The sequence below is a fragment of the Stenella coeruleoalba genome (assembly GCF_951394435.1).
Source record: "Stenella coeruleoalba genome assembly, chromosome: 12".
Lineage (NCBI taxonomy): Eukaryota > Metazoa > Chordata > Mammalia > Artiodactyla > Delphinidae > Stenella > Stenella coeruleoalba.
This window is the reverse complement of record NC_137158.1, coordinates 38,381,419-38,398,199: the sequence shown is the minus strand read 5'-3', so window position 1 is coordinate 38,398,199 and position 16,781 is coordinate 38,381,419. Positions and strand designations below refer to the sequence as shown.

The 16,781-nt window shown below is 36.3% G+C and overlaps 1 protein-coding gene and 1 pseudogene across 8 annotated transcripts in view; one reads left to right on the top strand and one right to left on the bottom strand.

Annotated features, from left to right (window-relative positions):
• The window catches only part of ATG5 (autophagy related 5), a 119,889-nt gene that overhangs the window by 52,933 nt on the left and 50,175 nt on the right, over nucleotides 1–16,781 (top strand). For all 7 annotated transcript variants that reach the window (XM_079939929.1, XM_079939931.1, XM_079939930.1 and 4 more), the window contains one exon: nucleotides 15,155–15,249. In XM_079939929.1, the coding sequence (XP_079796055.1) occupies nucleotides 15,155–15,249 (95 nt within the window). The remainder of the gene's footprint in view (nucleotides 1–15,154; nucleotides 15,250–16,781) is intronic.
• LOC307195217 (small ribosomal subunit protein eS25-like) lies at nucleotides 2,217–2,967 on the bottom strand (annotated as a pseudogene). The gene is made up of 2 exons: nucleotides 2,878–2,967; nucleotides 2,217–2,806 (listed from the first exon to the last, which is right to left on the bottom strand). The product of its transcript is annotated as a small ribosomal subunit protein eS25-like (transcript).

Sequence of the window (16,781 nt, the reverse complement as noted above, 5' to 3'; positions counted from 1 at the left end):
ATGTTCCAGAGTTAATCAGTGGTAGAGAGAATACATTTTTGTGTATGAGATTCAGTTGATAAATGTACAAATCTATGAGACTAGATTTATAGTTCAGTCTAAACTCTGATCAATACTTGAAAATATTTTTAGTGAACTCTTAGTGTTGCAGGAATACAAAGGTTTAGTTTGTAATGTCATTTTAAGTAAAATTCCAAATTATCTACAGTAAGAAGACTACCTTATCATATCTTTTATTTATCTGGTCCAGTTAAAAAACTTTAAAAAAATGTATGCCTTGTGATGTACTGTTACTTTTCTGTAAGGTAAGTTTGGGAAGGTTCAAGAAGCTTTTTCTTATGAATGTTGGTACCCTATATAAAGGAAATGCAGATGAACATCTGTCAGATATTGATCCAATATCAATATCCGGATATTGATTTTCACTCTTGGACTCATGACCTATTCTTATTATTTGAATTTACAATATGATTCCTCTTTCTTCTTAAAAAAAAACAAAACACGGTATACACACAAACACAAAACACATATATATATACACAGGTATATATGCATATATAATTTAACTTAACTTTGTTTTTATATTTTTATTTTAGTTTTTAATTTTTTAAATTTAGATATAATTGACATGTAGCGTTATATTATTTTCAGGTGTACAATATAATGATTCGATATTTGTATATATAGCAAAGTGCTCACTACCACAGTAAGTCTAGTTAACATGTCATTTTACATAGTTGTAAAAAACTTTTTTTTGTGATGAGAACTTTTAAGATCTACTCTCTTAGCAACTTTCAAATATGCCATACAGTATTATGAACTGTAGTCACCATGCTGTACCTTACCAGTTATAAAATAACTAAAAATAACTAAAATACTGGCTGCGCCAGTTTACATTCCCACCAGCAGTGCACAGGGTTTCCTTTTCTCCCCGTCCTTGCCAACACTTGTTATCTCTTTTCTTTTTGACAGTAGCCATTCTGACAGGTGTGAGGTGATATCTTTTTTTTTTTGGCTGTGTTGTATCTTCGTTGCTGTGTGCGGACTTTCTCTAGTTGTGGCGAGCGGGGGCTACTCTTCGTTGAGTTGCGCGGGCTTCCCATTGCGGTGGCTTCTCTTGTTGCGGAGCACGGGCTCTAGGCTCACGGGCTTCAGTAGTTGTGGCATGCAGGCTCAGTAGTTGTGGCTCGTGGGCTTTAGAGCGCAGGCTCAGTAGTTGTGGTGCACAGGCTTAGTTGCTCCGCTGGCATGTGGGATCTTCCTGGACCAGGGCTCGAACGCATGTCCCCTGCATTGGCAGGCAGATTCTTAATCACTGTGCCACCAGGGAAGCCCGTGAGGTGATATCTTATTGTGGTTTTGATTTTCTTATTATTAGTGATGTTGAGCACTTTTCATCTACCTGTTAGCCATCTATATGTCTTCTTTGAAAATGTCCATTCAGATCTTCTGCCCATTTTTAAATTGGATTGTTTAGGGGTTTTTTGCTATTGAGTTGTATGAGTTTTTTTTATATATTTTGGATATTAACCTCTTATCAGATACAAGATTTGCAAATATTTTTTCCCATTCAGTAAGTTGTCTTTTCATTTTGTTGATGATTTCTTTCGCTGAGCAGAAGCTTTTTAGCTTGATGTAGTTCCACTTGTTTATTTTTGCTTTTGTTGGCTTTGCTTTTGATGTCAGACTGAAAAAAATTGCCAGGACCTATGTTAAGGTATATGTGCATATATATTTTAACTTATTTTGTTTTTAAATGAATCTTTTGTTTTGAAATTTAATATCGTAATTCTCCTCAAGAGAATGGAAAACCCCAAGTGTACTTACTTTTCGTAATAGTTTTTTTGTTTTGTCAATTAGCTCCTGATCACTTTTCCCTAGAGCAGTGTTTCTCAAAGTGTAGACAATGGGACAGAAGTATCAGTTTTAGCTAGGAACTGATTAGAAATGTATCCTAAACCAACTGAGTCAGAAACTCTGGGGCAGATCCCAGTAACTTGTGGTCCAGCACCCCTCCAGGTGATTGTGATGCACTAAAGTTTGAGAGCCACTACTCTTGAGCAGGATTTCTCATTGTTGGCACCATTAGATATTTTGGACTGGATAATTCTTTGATGTTGGGGTGGCGGCAGGGAGGGGCTGTCCTGTGCACTATAGGATGTTTGGCAGCATTCCTGGCCTCTGCCCACTCACTAGATGCCAGGAGCACACTACTCCCCGTTCTCAATCATCACATTAAAAAATGTCTCCAGACATTGCCAGATATCCCCTAAGCGGCAGAATCACCCCATTTGAGTACCACTGCTCTGAGAGAGGTGATGTAGAATTTTTTTTTTGATTTAATAAAGTTTTATTTTTCAAAATATACAGCTGGTGGGACCTGTTAATGCATCTTCACCAGCAGCTGGAGCATCTCCACCCTTGGTATTTCTGGTGTAAATTACTTGAGCTCTGTGCTTTGAAACCAGTTTAATAAGTCCTTTACTAAGCAGCTCCTGCAGGGCTGCCCTGGCCAGGGAGCCACAAATCTTCAGTCTCTCAGAGACGACAGCTGGAGTTATAAGCTTATAGTTTGGAACTTCTTTACAGAGTTTGTCATACGTTGCTTTGTCAAACAAGACTAGGTTATTGAGCTTGTCCCGAGCTTTGCCTTTGGACCACTTCTTTTTGGCCTTGCCCCCAGATTTGTTCACTGGGTCTTTTTCTTGGCCGACTTTCCGGCATCTTTCTTCTTCTTGTCACCCTTGGGCGGCTTTTGCGCTTTGCGGCTAGCTGTGAGGCAGTCACACGTTGCTGTTTCCTGACACTAAAAACTGGAGAAAAGGGACGGAAAACAATTTTCTAGATCCCGACAGCTAACTTCCTGGCGTTACTGACAGCCAGGCGTGCTCCAAGTGTGAAAGCGCCGCAGCCGGCCGCGCTCCGGAGTCCGTGATGTAGAATTACTGCATAAAACTGCTTCTCCATTAAAGTAGCAGTGATCATTTATTGAATCCCCAAGTTCTGTCCTGGGTACTTTACATGAATTATCACTGTCATCTCAACAGCCTTGTGAGATGTGTTTGAAAGTCTAAAGCCTGGGCCAATTTATTTATGAAGTTTCTCATCTGTTCCACCAACTCAGCCTTTGAGAACTACTATGTTCAGTTGTTACAGTGACTCATTTAGGCTGTATTTGGAACTATATTCTTTAAACAAAAGGACTTTGACATGTAAACAAATTAAAAAGTTATTTTAATCAGTTAACTCTTCTTGTATGTAACCATAACCATGTGAACTTCTTATTGTAAACTTAGCTATAATTGTTTCTGGATGATGAGGATTATTTTATTTTTGTTGAGGTTACTGTTAAATGACAAATGAATCAATAGTATGCTGTCATTTCAGTAAGACTGTTTACATTTTTTAAAAATTCATTTATTTATTTATTTTTGGCTGCGTTGGGTCTTCGTTGCTGCGCGCGGGGTTTCTCTAGTTGTGGTGAACGGGGGCTACTCTTCATTGCAGTGCGCGGGCTTCTCATTGTGGTGGCTTCTCTTGTAGAAGAGCACGGGCTCTAGGTGCACGGGCTTCAGTAGTTGCAGCACATGGGCTCAGTAGTTCTGGCTCGTCGGCTCAAGAGCATGGGCTCAGTAGTTGTGGCACACAGGCTTAGTTGCTCTGCGGCATGTGGGATCTTCCCGGACCAGGGATCGAGCCCATGTCCCTGCATTGGCAGGCGGATTCTTAACCACTGCACCACCAGGGAAGTCCCTGTTTACATTTTTTGAAGTAACATGTGTCTTCCATATTTTTCCTTTTCCTTCTTTTGCTGCCTTTCCTCTCCCTCTCCAGCTTTCTGTGTGGCACTTGATCTAGTTCTGAGTATGTTGCTAACACTTCTTTCCCTCTCTTACCTCTCATTTAAACTTTTACCTACTCTCTGACCAATTCTTTCATTATCTTTCTAGGGTCTGGATGACCAGATAAACATTTTAGCTCAACAGTCTAATTAATGCGGGCCAGTGTGTTACCTGTTCCCAGGTACCTATTTCATGTACTTTTTAACAAAGACCTAGAAATTACTTTATTGAGAATTCTAGAATTTCCTCCCCCTCCACTCTCCCAGTCCTATCCCCGTGACATTCTATTTACTCCATCTCTGCCTGTGCCGACCAGTCCTGACTAGTGGCTGTGATAAGAAGTTCTTGATGTCACAGTTCTCCATATTAATGATGTTTTTTCTGAACCAAAGAAGTAACTGCCGTTCTATAGCAGGGCTAATTTGTTATTATTCGTTGCATGTCTCTTTTATTGCTTTAGAAACTAAAAGATTCAGAAATCCTTTTATGTGAAAATTACATTTAAATATTAAACTATTCCAGTGTTTTAATTAGTATTTAGAGAGTTGCACGATTTTAACCCAAATGCTGGAAAACTAGAAAAGAAGCAACCCATAAAAAATGAGTGCAAAATAAACAAATTTGTGTATCTAAGATACAGGGTGTTCAGTCAAGTCCTGATCATTATCTTCAAAGTGGCTTTCTACTTAAGAAGCATTTCTTCCCACAGGGTCCCTTTAGGATCCAGACTATCTCTGGTTCCTGGGCTTTTCTACATCTAGCTTATTTCTATCTTTCTCTGTAGAGGAATATCAATAAAATATCCCAAATGGTATTTTTAATTGGAGTTTATTTGCATAAAAGATTTAACCAGATTCAGATTTCGCTTTATTTCACATTACCATAAACCACACTCAGAAGTACACTTCAAGATATAGCCCTCTTTTTCTTAAAGTAGCTTCTTGTTTTTGTTAATAAACTCAGATTTTTTTTTCCTACAAGTATATTAACCTGCACTTAACTTTTCACTTATTTTAAGGTGAAATTATTTTTATGTGGGTTTTTAAAACCCTATAAAAACATTTTTGCAAGAAAAAAAATGTATTGCTATTTGTCCACTCAGAATATAAGGAAGGAGGAGCAGAGGAAAAAAGGCAATTAGTGGACATCTAATATCTGGGAAGGAGGAATAGAAGAGAGCAACTGCATAGGCTCATTGAGTGAAGGAGAAAGGGTTTACATACAGAAGTTTCCCCCCAAAAGTGGCAGGGGAGGGTGGTGGTGGTGATGGGATGAATTGGGAGATTGGGATTAACATATATACACTAATATGTATAAAATAGATAACTAATAACAACCTGCTGTACAAAATAAATAATATAAAATTCAAAAAAAAGTTTCCCCCCAATATTTTTATCATCATTTATTTTAAGGTGTTATTACACTCAGAATAATATTCTGTGGGATTCAGATATTTGAGTGTAAATGAATAAGTTGAGAAGCACTGGTAGAATAATTTCAATTTTTAATAACTTTATTCTTATTTCTACTGGAATTCTTAGAAATCCTGATTAACTTTTAGGATACATTATATCACTTATTACTAAAACCTACTGAATACATTTAAAATAATAGTATTTATTCTAAAATAAACTCACTATAGGAAGTAATATAGTTTATAAAATGTTGGATGGGCCCTATTTTGGGGGGTATGTGTATAATTTTACAAGTCAACTTTGTTTTGATAGTGAATGAGTTGTTATAATAAATAAATTGTGTAGTAATTGCCACCTGAATAATCCTAGTAGCTAAAAGCTAAACTATGGTTGAATTTTCCCGTTTTCCTCATCATTGTCCATGTCTGCTTTTAAGAGGTAGTTGTTCCTAGTTGAATGATGTTTTCAATTATCAGTTGCATTTTTCCTTGTTCTCATTGAAAAATAATGCCTTAATGTGCATGTTGAAGTAAATTTTTATTTACTTAAATGTTTATTAAGTATTTCTGCAGCAGCTACTGCTAACTGTTCAGTTTGAGATCTGTAACTGCCAAAGGAGACAAGATTTGGTAAACTATTATACCTGACACTACCATGAATTTTGAAGTATAGGACTGGAATTTTTGATAATGTGAACATTCTGTTCATGAACAGTTTCTCAGATTCCTGTTAATCATACGTCATTGAATTGACTCAACTTGGAGTTTTAACAAGCAAGCAGCGTTTTAATTTATAGAAATGTAACTGAAAGTTTTCTGTGATATGGTAGCATCCCTGAGAATCTACTGACCTGGTGACCTCAAGCAAATCATTTACCTGCTTTGAACCGCAGCTTCCCTCAAAAGTTGCTTTGAAAATCAAACAACATAAAATTCATTTAGGGTTTTAAAAAAACAGTTAAATTCTGTTCAGGTATGTTATTAATAAAAATGATCTCTGAGTTTCTACTATAATCAGAACCCATGACTTTTCACTCTAGCATCACTTGAGTTATTTTAATACCACTTTTTTACCAGCCTAACTTTTTCAAAAATTTTTATTTTTGGCTGTGTTGGGTCTTTGTTGCTGTGCGCGGGCTTTCTCTGGTTGTGGCGAACAGGTTGCGGTATGCGGGCTTCTCATTGTGATGGCCTATCTTGTTGTGGAGCACGGGCCCTAGATCATGCGGGCTTCAGTAGTTGCGGCGCGTGGGCTCTAGAGCGCAGACTCAGTAGTTGTGGCGCATGGGCTTGGTTGTTCCATGGCATGTGGGATCTTCCTGGACCAGAGATCAAACCCGTGTCCCCCTGCATTGGCAGGCAGATTCTTAACCCCTGCGCCACCAGGGAAGTCCCCAGCCTAACTTTTAACATGCTTTTTACTTAAGCATCTGTCACTTGGTCACCTGCATTAGAAGAGAAGGGCGGGGAGGACTTGAACCATCAGGCACTACTAATGCACAATAAAGGACCAATCGGACCCATTAGAAATTGTGGTAACTTTATGTATGTCAGTTTGGCTTCCCCAGCTACATATTAAGTAAAGGAGAGTCCGTGTACTTGTTTTATATTTTGGTTTTTAATTCTCTACAGCTCCCAGTACTCAATTAGGTACATAATAGGAGTAAATAAACACTTTAATAGATTTAACTCTATGCAGATCCTACAAAGTAAAAACTTAATTGAGTACACTGTTACTTCTATCAGTTGTTTTACTTTTACTTTTACTTTTCTCTTCCTTGCCTGAATTAAACTGGAGATTCATAGTATGAACTCTTTGCAAATGGGGGACTTCTTTTAAAGAGGCATTTTTCATGTAGCCACCTTGGACAGATGAGATGGATTTGAAATAGAACAGAATTTACCTATAATCATATTACATTTACTAAATTCCTGTGATGTCCCAGTCCTGGATATGCCTTCTTAGTGATTCTTCCTAAGAATTAGATAAACATTATCAACTTTAAAAATGAGGAAAAGAGCTTACAGGGCTAGTAAGAGATGGGACCAGGATTTGATCTTAGATCTCTGATTCTAAAGCCAGTGTATTTTCCATCTGGAGGCTGTTAACTCTGGCTACATATTGGAATCATCTGGGCGTTTCCAAAAAATACAGTTCCAGGGAATCTGAAATAACTGGTCTGGAGTGGGTCCTTGACATTAGTATTTTTTTAAAAGTTTCTCAGGTGGTCCAGGTAGGCAGCTAAAGCTGAGAAATGTTGCATGATATATTGCATCTCCAGTGACCGCTGGTGCCCCACCCAGCTTTTTAAGCTTTTGTCATTTGTCTATGAAGAATTATTAATAAAATTTTTTCATTTACAGTTTCTCATCAGAAGCATGAGGAATTTGTATTAGAATAAAGATAGAGTATCCTGCATAACAAACATTGCAAAGATAATAGTGAATATAATGGAGTATCTTTTTCTCCATTGGTCTTTCAAAAGTTAAAATAGATTTTTGTTTTTGTCTTATGACTTTGGAGTGCTCTGAGTGAAGTAAAACTGGGCTTGATTACATGTTAAGTTTGTTTCTGGCCCTCTGAATTTAGGAAAGTGATAAACTGTAACTTAACCTGAGAGGAAGAATATTTTCTCAATTTACAGTAGTTTTGAAAGGTAACAAGTCAGGTAATCTGGTTAAAAATCTATAGGTGATTTACGCAGGAATACATTTAGTTAATTAGCGCTGGCCTGCCACTGGCTATAGCTCTTTAAATCTCTTTTTAGCAAACAAGCTACTTTAAAAATTGTCTTGTAGAGCCAGTGAAGACTTGAATATAATTGAGGGTCATTTCTTCCTTTTTTTAAATTTTTAACATGAGCACATAGAATAAGTTGCGGGTTTTTAACATTATGATTTTTTTTGAATTTTGAATCCCTTTTATGTTGTTACTGGCCCAATTTGAAAATAAATTTGAAGTAAATGTTTCTTAATTGGTTGAAATACAGTAATTGAATTCTGTCTATTAAAATAAAGTCAACTACTGGGATTGACTCTTGGAATGCATTTTAATTGGGGGAGAGAGAGTAACTAATTAAACATGTAAATAGGGTAATTTCAAAGAACGGTTAAGTGTTTAGAAGAAAACAGAATAATACTTTAGCTAGAATTATGAGGAAATTCTCCCCTGAGGAGGTGACACTTCTGTTGAGACTTGGATGATGACAAAAAAGCAGCTATGTGACGATTGGAAAAGTGGGGGATTCCAAGCCTCTAACTGTGATATGGGGATAAGCTTGGTGTTTTCTAGGGACAGAAAAGAAAAATAGTGTGATTTGGAGCTTTAGTAAGTAAGCAGATTGGTAGCAGCGAGATCTCAGAGGGATGCAGGAACCATTGCATTCCAAGGGAGTGGGAGGGGGCTGAAAGGAACCAGCTTCCCGGGAAGGAGGCATTTCATTACCAACATTATGGTTGCTTGCATGCAGAGTTTGAGTGGGGAGCAGTCTGCCCCATTTGTAGCCAGTAAGGAGATGCATTGGATTTTTTCTTTTAATAATGATTCTAGTACTTAACTTCAAATAATCGTATTGTTAAAGTACATTATAAAGCATTATTCCTTATGGCCCATTAGAAAAATGTTTAGAAATTTATTCATTCATGGTATGATTCAATTTATGTTTTAAAAGAGCATTCTGGATGCTGTGTATTATGGATACAAGTAGAAGGGCAGAGCCCAATTAGGAGGCTGTCGCAATGGTTCAGATGAGAGTTGATAGTGGTTTAGATGAAAGTTGTAGCAGTGAATACAGAGAGAATTGCACTGTAAAAATATATATTGATTCCTCTCCTTGAGGCCAGTTTTCTAGACGGTGTGTTACAGCATCTTTAATGTTTTCCAAGAGTGAATCCCAGTAATTGACTTTATTTTAATAGACAGCACTTCTTTTTTAGGGCAGAGGACTATGGTAGTTCTCCTTATTCATGGTTTTGTTTTCCACAGTTTCAGTTTCCTGCGGGCATACGTGGTCTGAAGATATTAAATGAAAAATTCCAGAAATCAGTAATTCACAAGTTTTAAATCGTGCACTGTTCTGAGTAGCATGATGAAACCTTGTTCCGTCTCACCTCAGCATGTGAAGTATAGGGGATGATTCTGGTACATCCACACTGTATGTGCTACCCTCCTGTTAGTCACGTAGTAGCCGTCTCAGTTATCACATCAACTGTTGTGGTATTGCTGGGCTTGTGTTCAAGTAACCCTTATTTTACTTAATAATGGCCACAAAATGTTAGTGATGCTGGCAATCGGGATAGTCTCTTACTGTGCCTAATTTATAAATTAAACTTTATTACAGGTATGTAGGTATAAGAAAAACACAGTATGTGTAAGATTCGGTACTATCCGCTGTTTCAGGCATCCACTGGAGGTCTTGGAACGTATCCCCCATGGATAAGGGGAGACTACTATAAATGTCTTCTCTCAGTTTATTCTGAGACAGTGATGCTCCAGGTCAAAGATTTCCTCAGATCCAGGTTTTATTGCTCTTTTGATTCATGCTAACAACAAATTCCCCAGGGTACAATCCTATTGCCAAGATGAGTGTTTACGAACAGGATTAAGGATTGACCTTCTCCTGGTTTGGTTCTCCTCTCAGCCTTAATACAGAGGCCAGCCTGCTGGTCCTGCCTACTTCTGTTTTCATGACAAATTTTCAGGGGTCCTTGAAACATTTTCAAGACTTCTTTGAAGATACATCACAGTAACTTTAAACCTCAAACAGAAGTTCTCATGGAAATGTGTGGGTGCAGTTCTGTTAAGAAGCATCCAAGCACCAGTGGACTTGCTGCCGTACAGAGAATGTTCCCTTCCCTGGGTCAGCCCTAACTGTCCTGTTAACATATGACTCAGAGGACAAATGAGTTTGAAGATACAGGTCACATATTTAACACACCTGTGTTTGGTACCTACCAGTAATCACTGTTTTTTTTCCCCTCCTACTTTGCTTCACAAAGATGTTTACTATATTACATGTTAAGAAATTAATTCGAATAGGTCTGTACTTGGATATGTTTTCTGCTATAAATTTTGAAAGCCTCTGGTCAAAACACCATGTATATTACATGACCACCTGTAGTACTGATTTGAATAATACTGTTGATAAATGCAGAATTCTGTGAGGAGTGTGTTCCCTTCAGTAGTGATTTTCAACCATTTGCTTTTCTCTTTAAAGAAAAGCTTAAAAGCCTGTGTTTTATGGGCCATCATGATCTGACACTTATTTAGGGTGCTGTAAATCTGTTCTTTTTGACATCACAGACTTAAAGAGCAGGAAGTGGATGGTGTGCATGTGGAAGCCATTTCACCCCTTTCCTATGGTTATATCCCAGCCAGCAATACCACATTACTGAATTGAGGCTGGGTCGCAGTCCCTTAGATGTCCTCCACGTTTCCTGTGGGATCCTGTAAACGAATACATTGTTTGTGGCATTTGAATATTAAAAATTATTTTGCCTTGAGTTCTTAATAAAGCTTAAGTGGAAGAGCAGAAACATCCTTTAAGATCGCCACTTTTTTCTGCAGCTTTTTCCATGTGAGGAACAAAGAATACAAATGTAATCAATTTATTTTTCATGCTTCTTAAGAAGATCTTTGGTTTAAAAAATTTTTTTTTCTGGATTTTTAAAAAATTTCCAAGACCAATATAAAAGCTTAATTCAGCAGAGAGTGAGAAAAAAAAAATTGGTGGCCACCAGGATTTTGAGGAATTCTGTTTTTAATATCTTTAAAAAAAATAGATTGACTTTCTATAGCACAGCTATAGAAAACAGAAACCAGCTTATCAATCATATTCTTAATAGCTCTGGCAAGAAGTACGTTAAGTTACCTTCTTTTCTCCCATTCTTTGTATAAGCTAAGCGACTGCTAGTTTTAATTTTTTCTTCTACTTAGTAGTTTGTTTTGTTTTAGAATTAGAACTAAATTAACATGAAAGCTGTTGAAATAGATATACATTTACCTAACTTTACAGTTTAAAAAATGAGCAGCTAAAGACCATTGAGCTTCTTTTACTTGTAGGTACTGTTTTCGTGGCCAATGACACAAATAACTAAATTTACAACTTAATTATAATAACTAATTGTTTGGTGACAGGTTAATATATACTTGATTCATTACTATGTAGGAAGTTAGCAATACATCCTTACTCCAATTTTATTTAATTATTGACTAAGGGATAAAAGAGTTCCTGATGTTACAAAACCCAGTGTGAAAGACATTTGGTTATAAACTGAAACTCAGCACTGATTTTCTTTTAATTTCTTTTATTTGTGTCTTTCTAATTAATAACTTTGACTTATAAAAGTTAGATTATTCTTGGTTGGAATGTTTTTGGTATTGTTGAAGAAATGCCTATTTTATATAAGAACATAACATTTTTATAAGAAGATAAAGCTAATCTTAATTAATACAGATTTTTATTATGTCTTTATTCCTTTAAAACATAGTTGTATCAGACTAGGTCCAGTTAGGAGATAGAAACCACACAGAGGGATAAATAGGTTAAGTATGATATACTGAATGATTAAACTCCGGTAAAAGAGTAACTGAAGATATAAGAAAATCATATCTGGTACCCTGGGGCTAAAGAGGAAGGTCACACTTAAAAGGAGCCCCTTCCCAGGGCTGGGTTTAGAACTCATTGGAGAATGTATATTCCAGCCCATTGGGTTAGTAGAGAAGTGTTCACTATTTTGCCCAGATTGGAGCAGGTCTGCAGTGGCTGGGAAGTCAGGAAAATCTGGAGTGCGGGCCACCAGCAACAAGTGGCACAAGCATGCAGAGGGACTGGCGTCTCTGTGGGAAACTGTAGGCCAGCCACCCATATGGGCCTGCAGAGGAAAGCAGGGTGCTAATTTGGGCAAGGAGCCTTCAGTGTGTGTGTGTGTGTAGGCAGGAGCCCCTTTCTCCTGCAGTGTCCTTACAGTACTCTCTACTGAGAAAGCTTAATGTGATTGTCACGCTAGAGATACTTAAAGAAATTGTGTCCGTTATGCCTGTGTATATATTGAAGGGTGAATTTGGAGTTGAGTGTCAGCAAATTGATAATGTGCACAGTAATGTTTCTTTTTCCAGTTTACTTTTTTGCAGTATAGGTACGTGAAAGCTTTTCACTAATTACCTTTCTGTACTTTTTGTTTGTTTGTGTTTGCTTTCCTTCCTTTAGCCCTATTGACATTTTGAGTCAGATAATTCTTGGTTGTGGAGAGCTGTCCTATGCATTGTGGTATGTTTAGCAGCATCCCTGTCTTTTACCCACTAGATGCTAGTAACACACACATATTGGTGACATCCAAAAATGTCCCCAGACCCACAGTGGAGCAAAATCTTCCCTGGTTAAGGACCACTGCTTTAGCCCATTTTTTCCCCCCTGTTAGAAACAGTATAAATTTTTCATTTAATAGAGGTTTGCTTGTGGTTTTTAATAAGTAATATTTTGATAAAGAAGGTGTCTTAAATAATTATAAAATTTTATTTTTAGAAGAGGTATTAGAACTATTTAACTCCTTTTATTTCATCTGTAAGTGAATTAGGGCAGAATTTTCAGTTGATTTGTTATTTCTAGTCTAGCTATTAAGTTACAGACCTAGGATAAGAATCCAAAAATTTTAATGAAAATTTATATATGTAGTATTCTGTTATTCATTGATTCAAGAGCATATGTTGTGCATGCACTGTGGTAGGTGTTAGAGATTTAATGACGAGGCAGTGAGTAAAATTTTAGCAGTGCACGAAGAATCACTTTATTTAGCTGTCACATTCTTGCTTGATAACTTGAAAGCAGAAAGATACTTTTAAAAAAGCATTGACTGAATAATTGATTCATACATGAAAGAATTGTGGTTAAAGGAGCTACTCTTAGCATTAAGATGCAGTTTTGTGGTTGCAACTGTTGAAACGGTTGTGGGCTTTGAATCAGAAGACCAAGAGTCTTGTCTTGGTTCTTAACTAAACTCATAACAAGCTGGACCTTAGTTGTCATCTGTGAAATTGCCCTGGACTGACTGGGTTCTAAATTCCCTATCCTACCAGTTCTATTGTAGTATGTGTCTTTCCCCAGATTGGAGTTGAAAATGAGATTAGAGAAGGCCTAGAGCCTGTCACAGTCATCTAAGAAGAAACAGCTAAACTTTGTTTTTTATATATAATTATGATGGCTTAAGCAGTATGAATATATTACCAGTAAATTGGGTTGAGATGAGTCTAGTAGTAGAGAATATACCAGGCTGACCTGAGATTCTGGAGTATTCATGTACTTTACAGAGATTTGATTCTGAGATAAATTTCTGTGTATAAAAAATATTTTAAGGTAGAAATCCGGGTGAGTTAAAGGCGTTAAAAAACAACACACAGAATGGGAAAAAAAATAGTTGTGTATTATTTATCAGATTAAGGGGCTTGTATCCAGAATACATAAAGAACTCTTACAATACTCAACAACAAAAAGATAAACAACCCAGTTAAAAAGAGGACAAAGGATTTGATAGTCATTTCTCCAAAAGAAAATATATAAATGGCTAGGAAACAAATGAAAAGATACTCAGCATAATTAGTCTTTAGGGAAATGGAAATCAAACCATAAGGGGATACCACTTCATACCCACTAGAATGACTATAATAAAGAAGATGGACAATAATGTGTTGGCAAGGATGTGGACAGATCAGAACCCTCATACATTGTTGGCGGGGGTGTAAAATGGTGCAGCCTCTTTGGAAAGCAGTTTGGCAGTTCTTCAAAACATAGTTACCATATGGCAGATAAACAGTTACTGTGTAACTCAGCAATTCCATTCTTAGGTAATATGCCCAAGAAAATAGAAAATACGCATCCATACAGAAACTTGTACGTGAATGTTCATGGTAGCATTAATCATAATAGCCAAAAAGTGGGAACAGCCCAAATGTCTACAAACTATTGAATGGGTAAACAAAATGTGGTATCTCCATACAATGACATATTATTTGGTAGTAAAAATGAAGTTCTGATAACATGCTACAACATGAATGAACCTTGAAAACATAGTAAGAAAGAAAAACAGATGCAGAAGACCACATATTATATGATTCCATTTATATGAAATTTCTGGAATAGAGTAGAGATTAGTGATTTCCAGGGGATGTGGGGGGAGGGCATAATTATTAATGGGTATAGGTTTCTTTTGGGGATGATGAAAATGTTCTGAAATTATATATTGGCAACTCTGAATATGCTAACAACCACTCAGTTAACACTTCAAAAGGGTGAATTTTATGGTATGTGAATTATATATCAGTAAAGTGGGGTTTTTTTTTTGTTTAAAGCAAGCCTTACATTTTTAAAAAGGAGTTGTTTAATCAGTCTGGGATTAAGCTGCAACTGACAGTTATTTAAGTGTCAGTTTCACATTTCTTTCAAAGCCTGTCCTATAATTTTATCTTTTTTCTGTTTAATGTGTACTGTGTTTGGTATTTTTACTTTGTTTCTTTAAACAATTTGTGGTTAAACGTTAGGTCACTTGAAGCTGTGCCTTTAGTTTAGACAGTAGGAATAGGACCAAGGGAATCGAGACATTCATCTATACCTGATGTTTTTTGCTGTGATAACACCAGTAGTCATAATCTATTTAGAGTTTCTCTTATGAGAAAAAATGTCTATGGAGATATCTAGGAAAAGGAAGCAACAATAATGTAGAAAAAAAATAATTTTATATCTTGCTTTATGTTTAGTTATGGAAAGATAAGTTTAGGAAAAATAATATAGAAATAATGCCCTTTCAGAAACTTCTATTAGAATGGATGCTTAACAACTTTAATCTCTTCATATGAGGTATTAAATTATAATGTTGTTCATTTTTAATGAATAATTTATCATTACAGACAGATTTGACCAGTTTTGGGCCATCAATCGGAAACTCATGGAATATCCTGCAGAGGAAAATGGATTTCGTTACATCCCTTTTAGAATATACCAGGTAGGAAGTAACATTTTTAACAATACCAACTTATGAAAGTCTCGGACATCTTACTTCTTGAAGCACTCTAGTCCAAACTCTTTTCAGTTTGCATAGTAACTGAATAACATTTATTAGGGTTTTCCAGATCTCTTCCTTTTGGTGGCAGTCAAATCAGAGACTGTACTGTGAAATATGTGACTCATTTAGTTGGTGCTCTTTATTTGCAGATTAGCCTGCTTGCTAAAATTTATTTGCAACCTCAAAGTCAGAACTCAACAGTACTTCCCTGGACATGTGCAGAGTGATGAAAAATTTGCTTTGCCCATGTGCACATTTTCAGTGATGCTGTGCCTTCTTGTTTCTGCTCTCATACTGTAAACAAGTGACTTTTCCCAGTCTATTTAGTGCCGCGTTCTTCACGTTTTTGTGCTTTTCGTTGGTAATTTTGATGTTAAAAATGACTCCCAAGCATAGTGCTGAAGTGCTACCTTTATACAGAAACATACATAAAACAAGGTTATGTATTGATGAGTTGAAGACATGTGACCAGAGACTTGCAGTAACCCTTGTAGTCCCCCTAAGAGCAATGGTTCAGTATTTGTTAATTCAGTCAGTGTTTGCAGTAACTTTATAGAACATAAGTACCACAGATGAGAATCGACTGTATTTGTTTTAGATGATGGGTCCTCAGTGTTGTACAACAAAATAAATAGTAGCGTCTCATTACTGTACACTTTCATGGGGTTAAGAAACTCCATGTTTCTGTAGAATACTTTAAAACTACCATATATTTCCTATATAGCAATACTGAGTAAATTTTCATTGAATGAATGGTATCCAGAAAGCTAGTTGCCTACGATCATGGAAAAAGCAGTTAAGAATAGGAATTAGAAACACAGTATCACAAACATAGACTCTCATCTAGCAGGCCTTCGATTCAGACTCAAAGAGATTGTGTCATAACTTCTCTCTGTAGCCATTTTTACTATCTAACAGTCTTTACTCATAGTTACTTCTACAGTTATTTTTTAATCTTTTATAGTGCCATCAGATTAATGTGTGTTCAAAGAGGAAAACAAACTGTCCAATTGAAAAGTAAAAAACAAAAATCCCAATATACTCAAAGAATGAAAAGTTTTTATGACTTAAATAAGGTTGCTTCTCATTTATTTCATTAACATAATGGCAAATAGACTATGTTTAGATCATGGATTCATAATACGTACAATAGAAATAAAATGAGAAAAATGCCTGATGGAATAAAGACCAGATGATCTAATCAGCCGCACTCCTCTGCTTCCTTTTTTCAGGAAAGTAAAATTTTAATTCCACGAGTCTTTGTTAAGCACAAATATTACCCAGTGGGTTTGGAAATGCCATAATTTATTTATTTATACTTTATCTTATATCATGAAGAATCTGAGGCAATTTACAAGAATATATTTTGTATAGTCACAAAATAGAAAAAGGTTGAAATTTAAAATTAGAGCCACCAAAGATATAAAATGGAAACCCAGCATGAAATGAACTACGCTATGAATAAGTGAGAT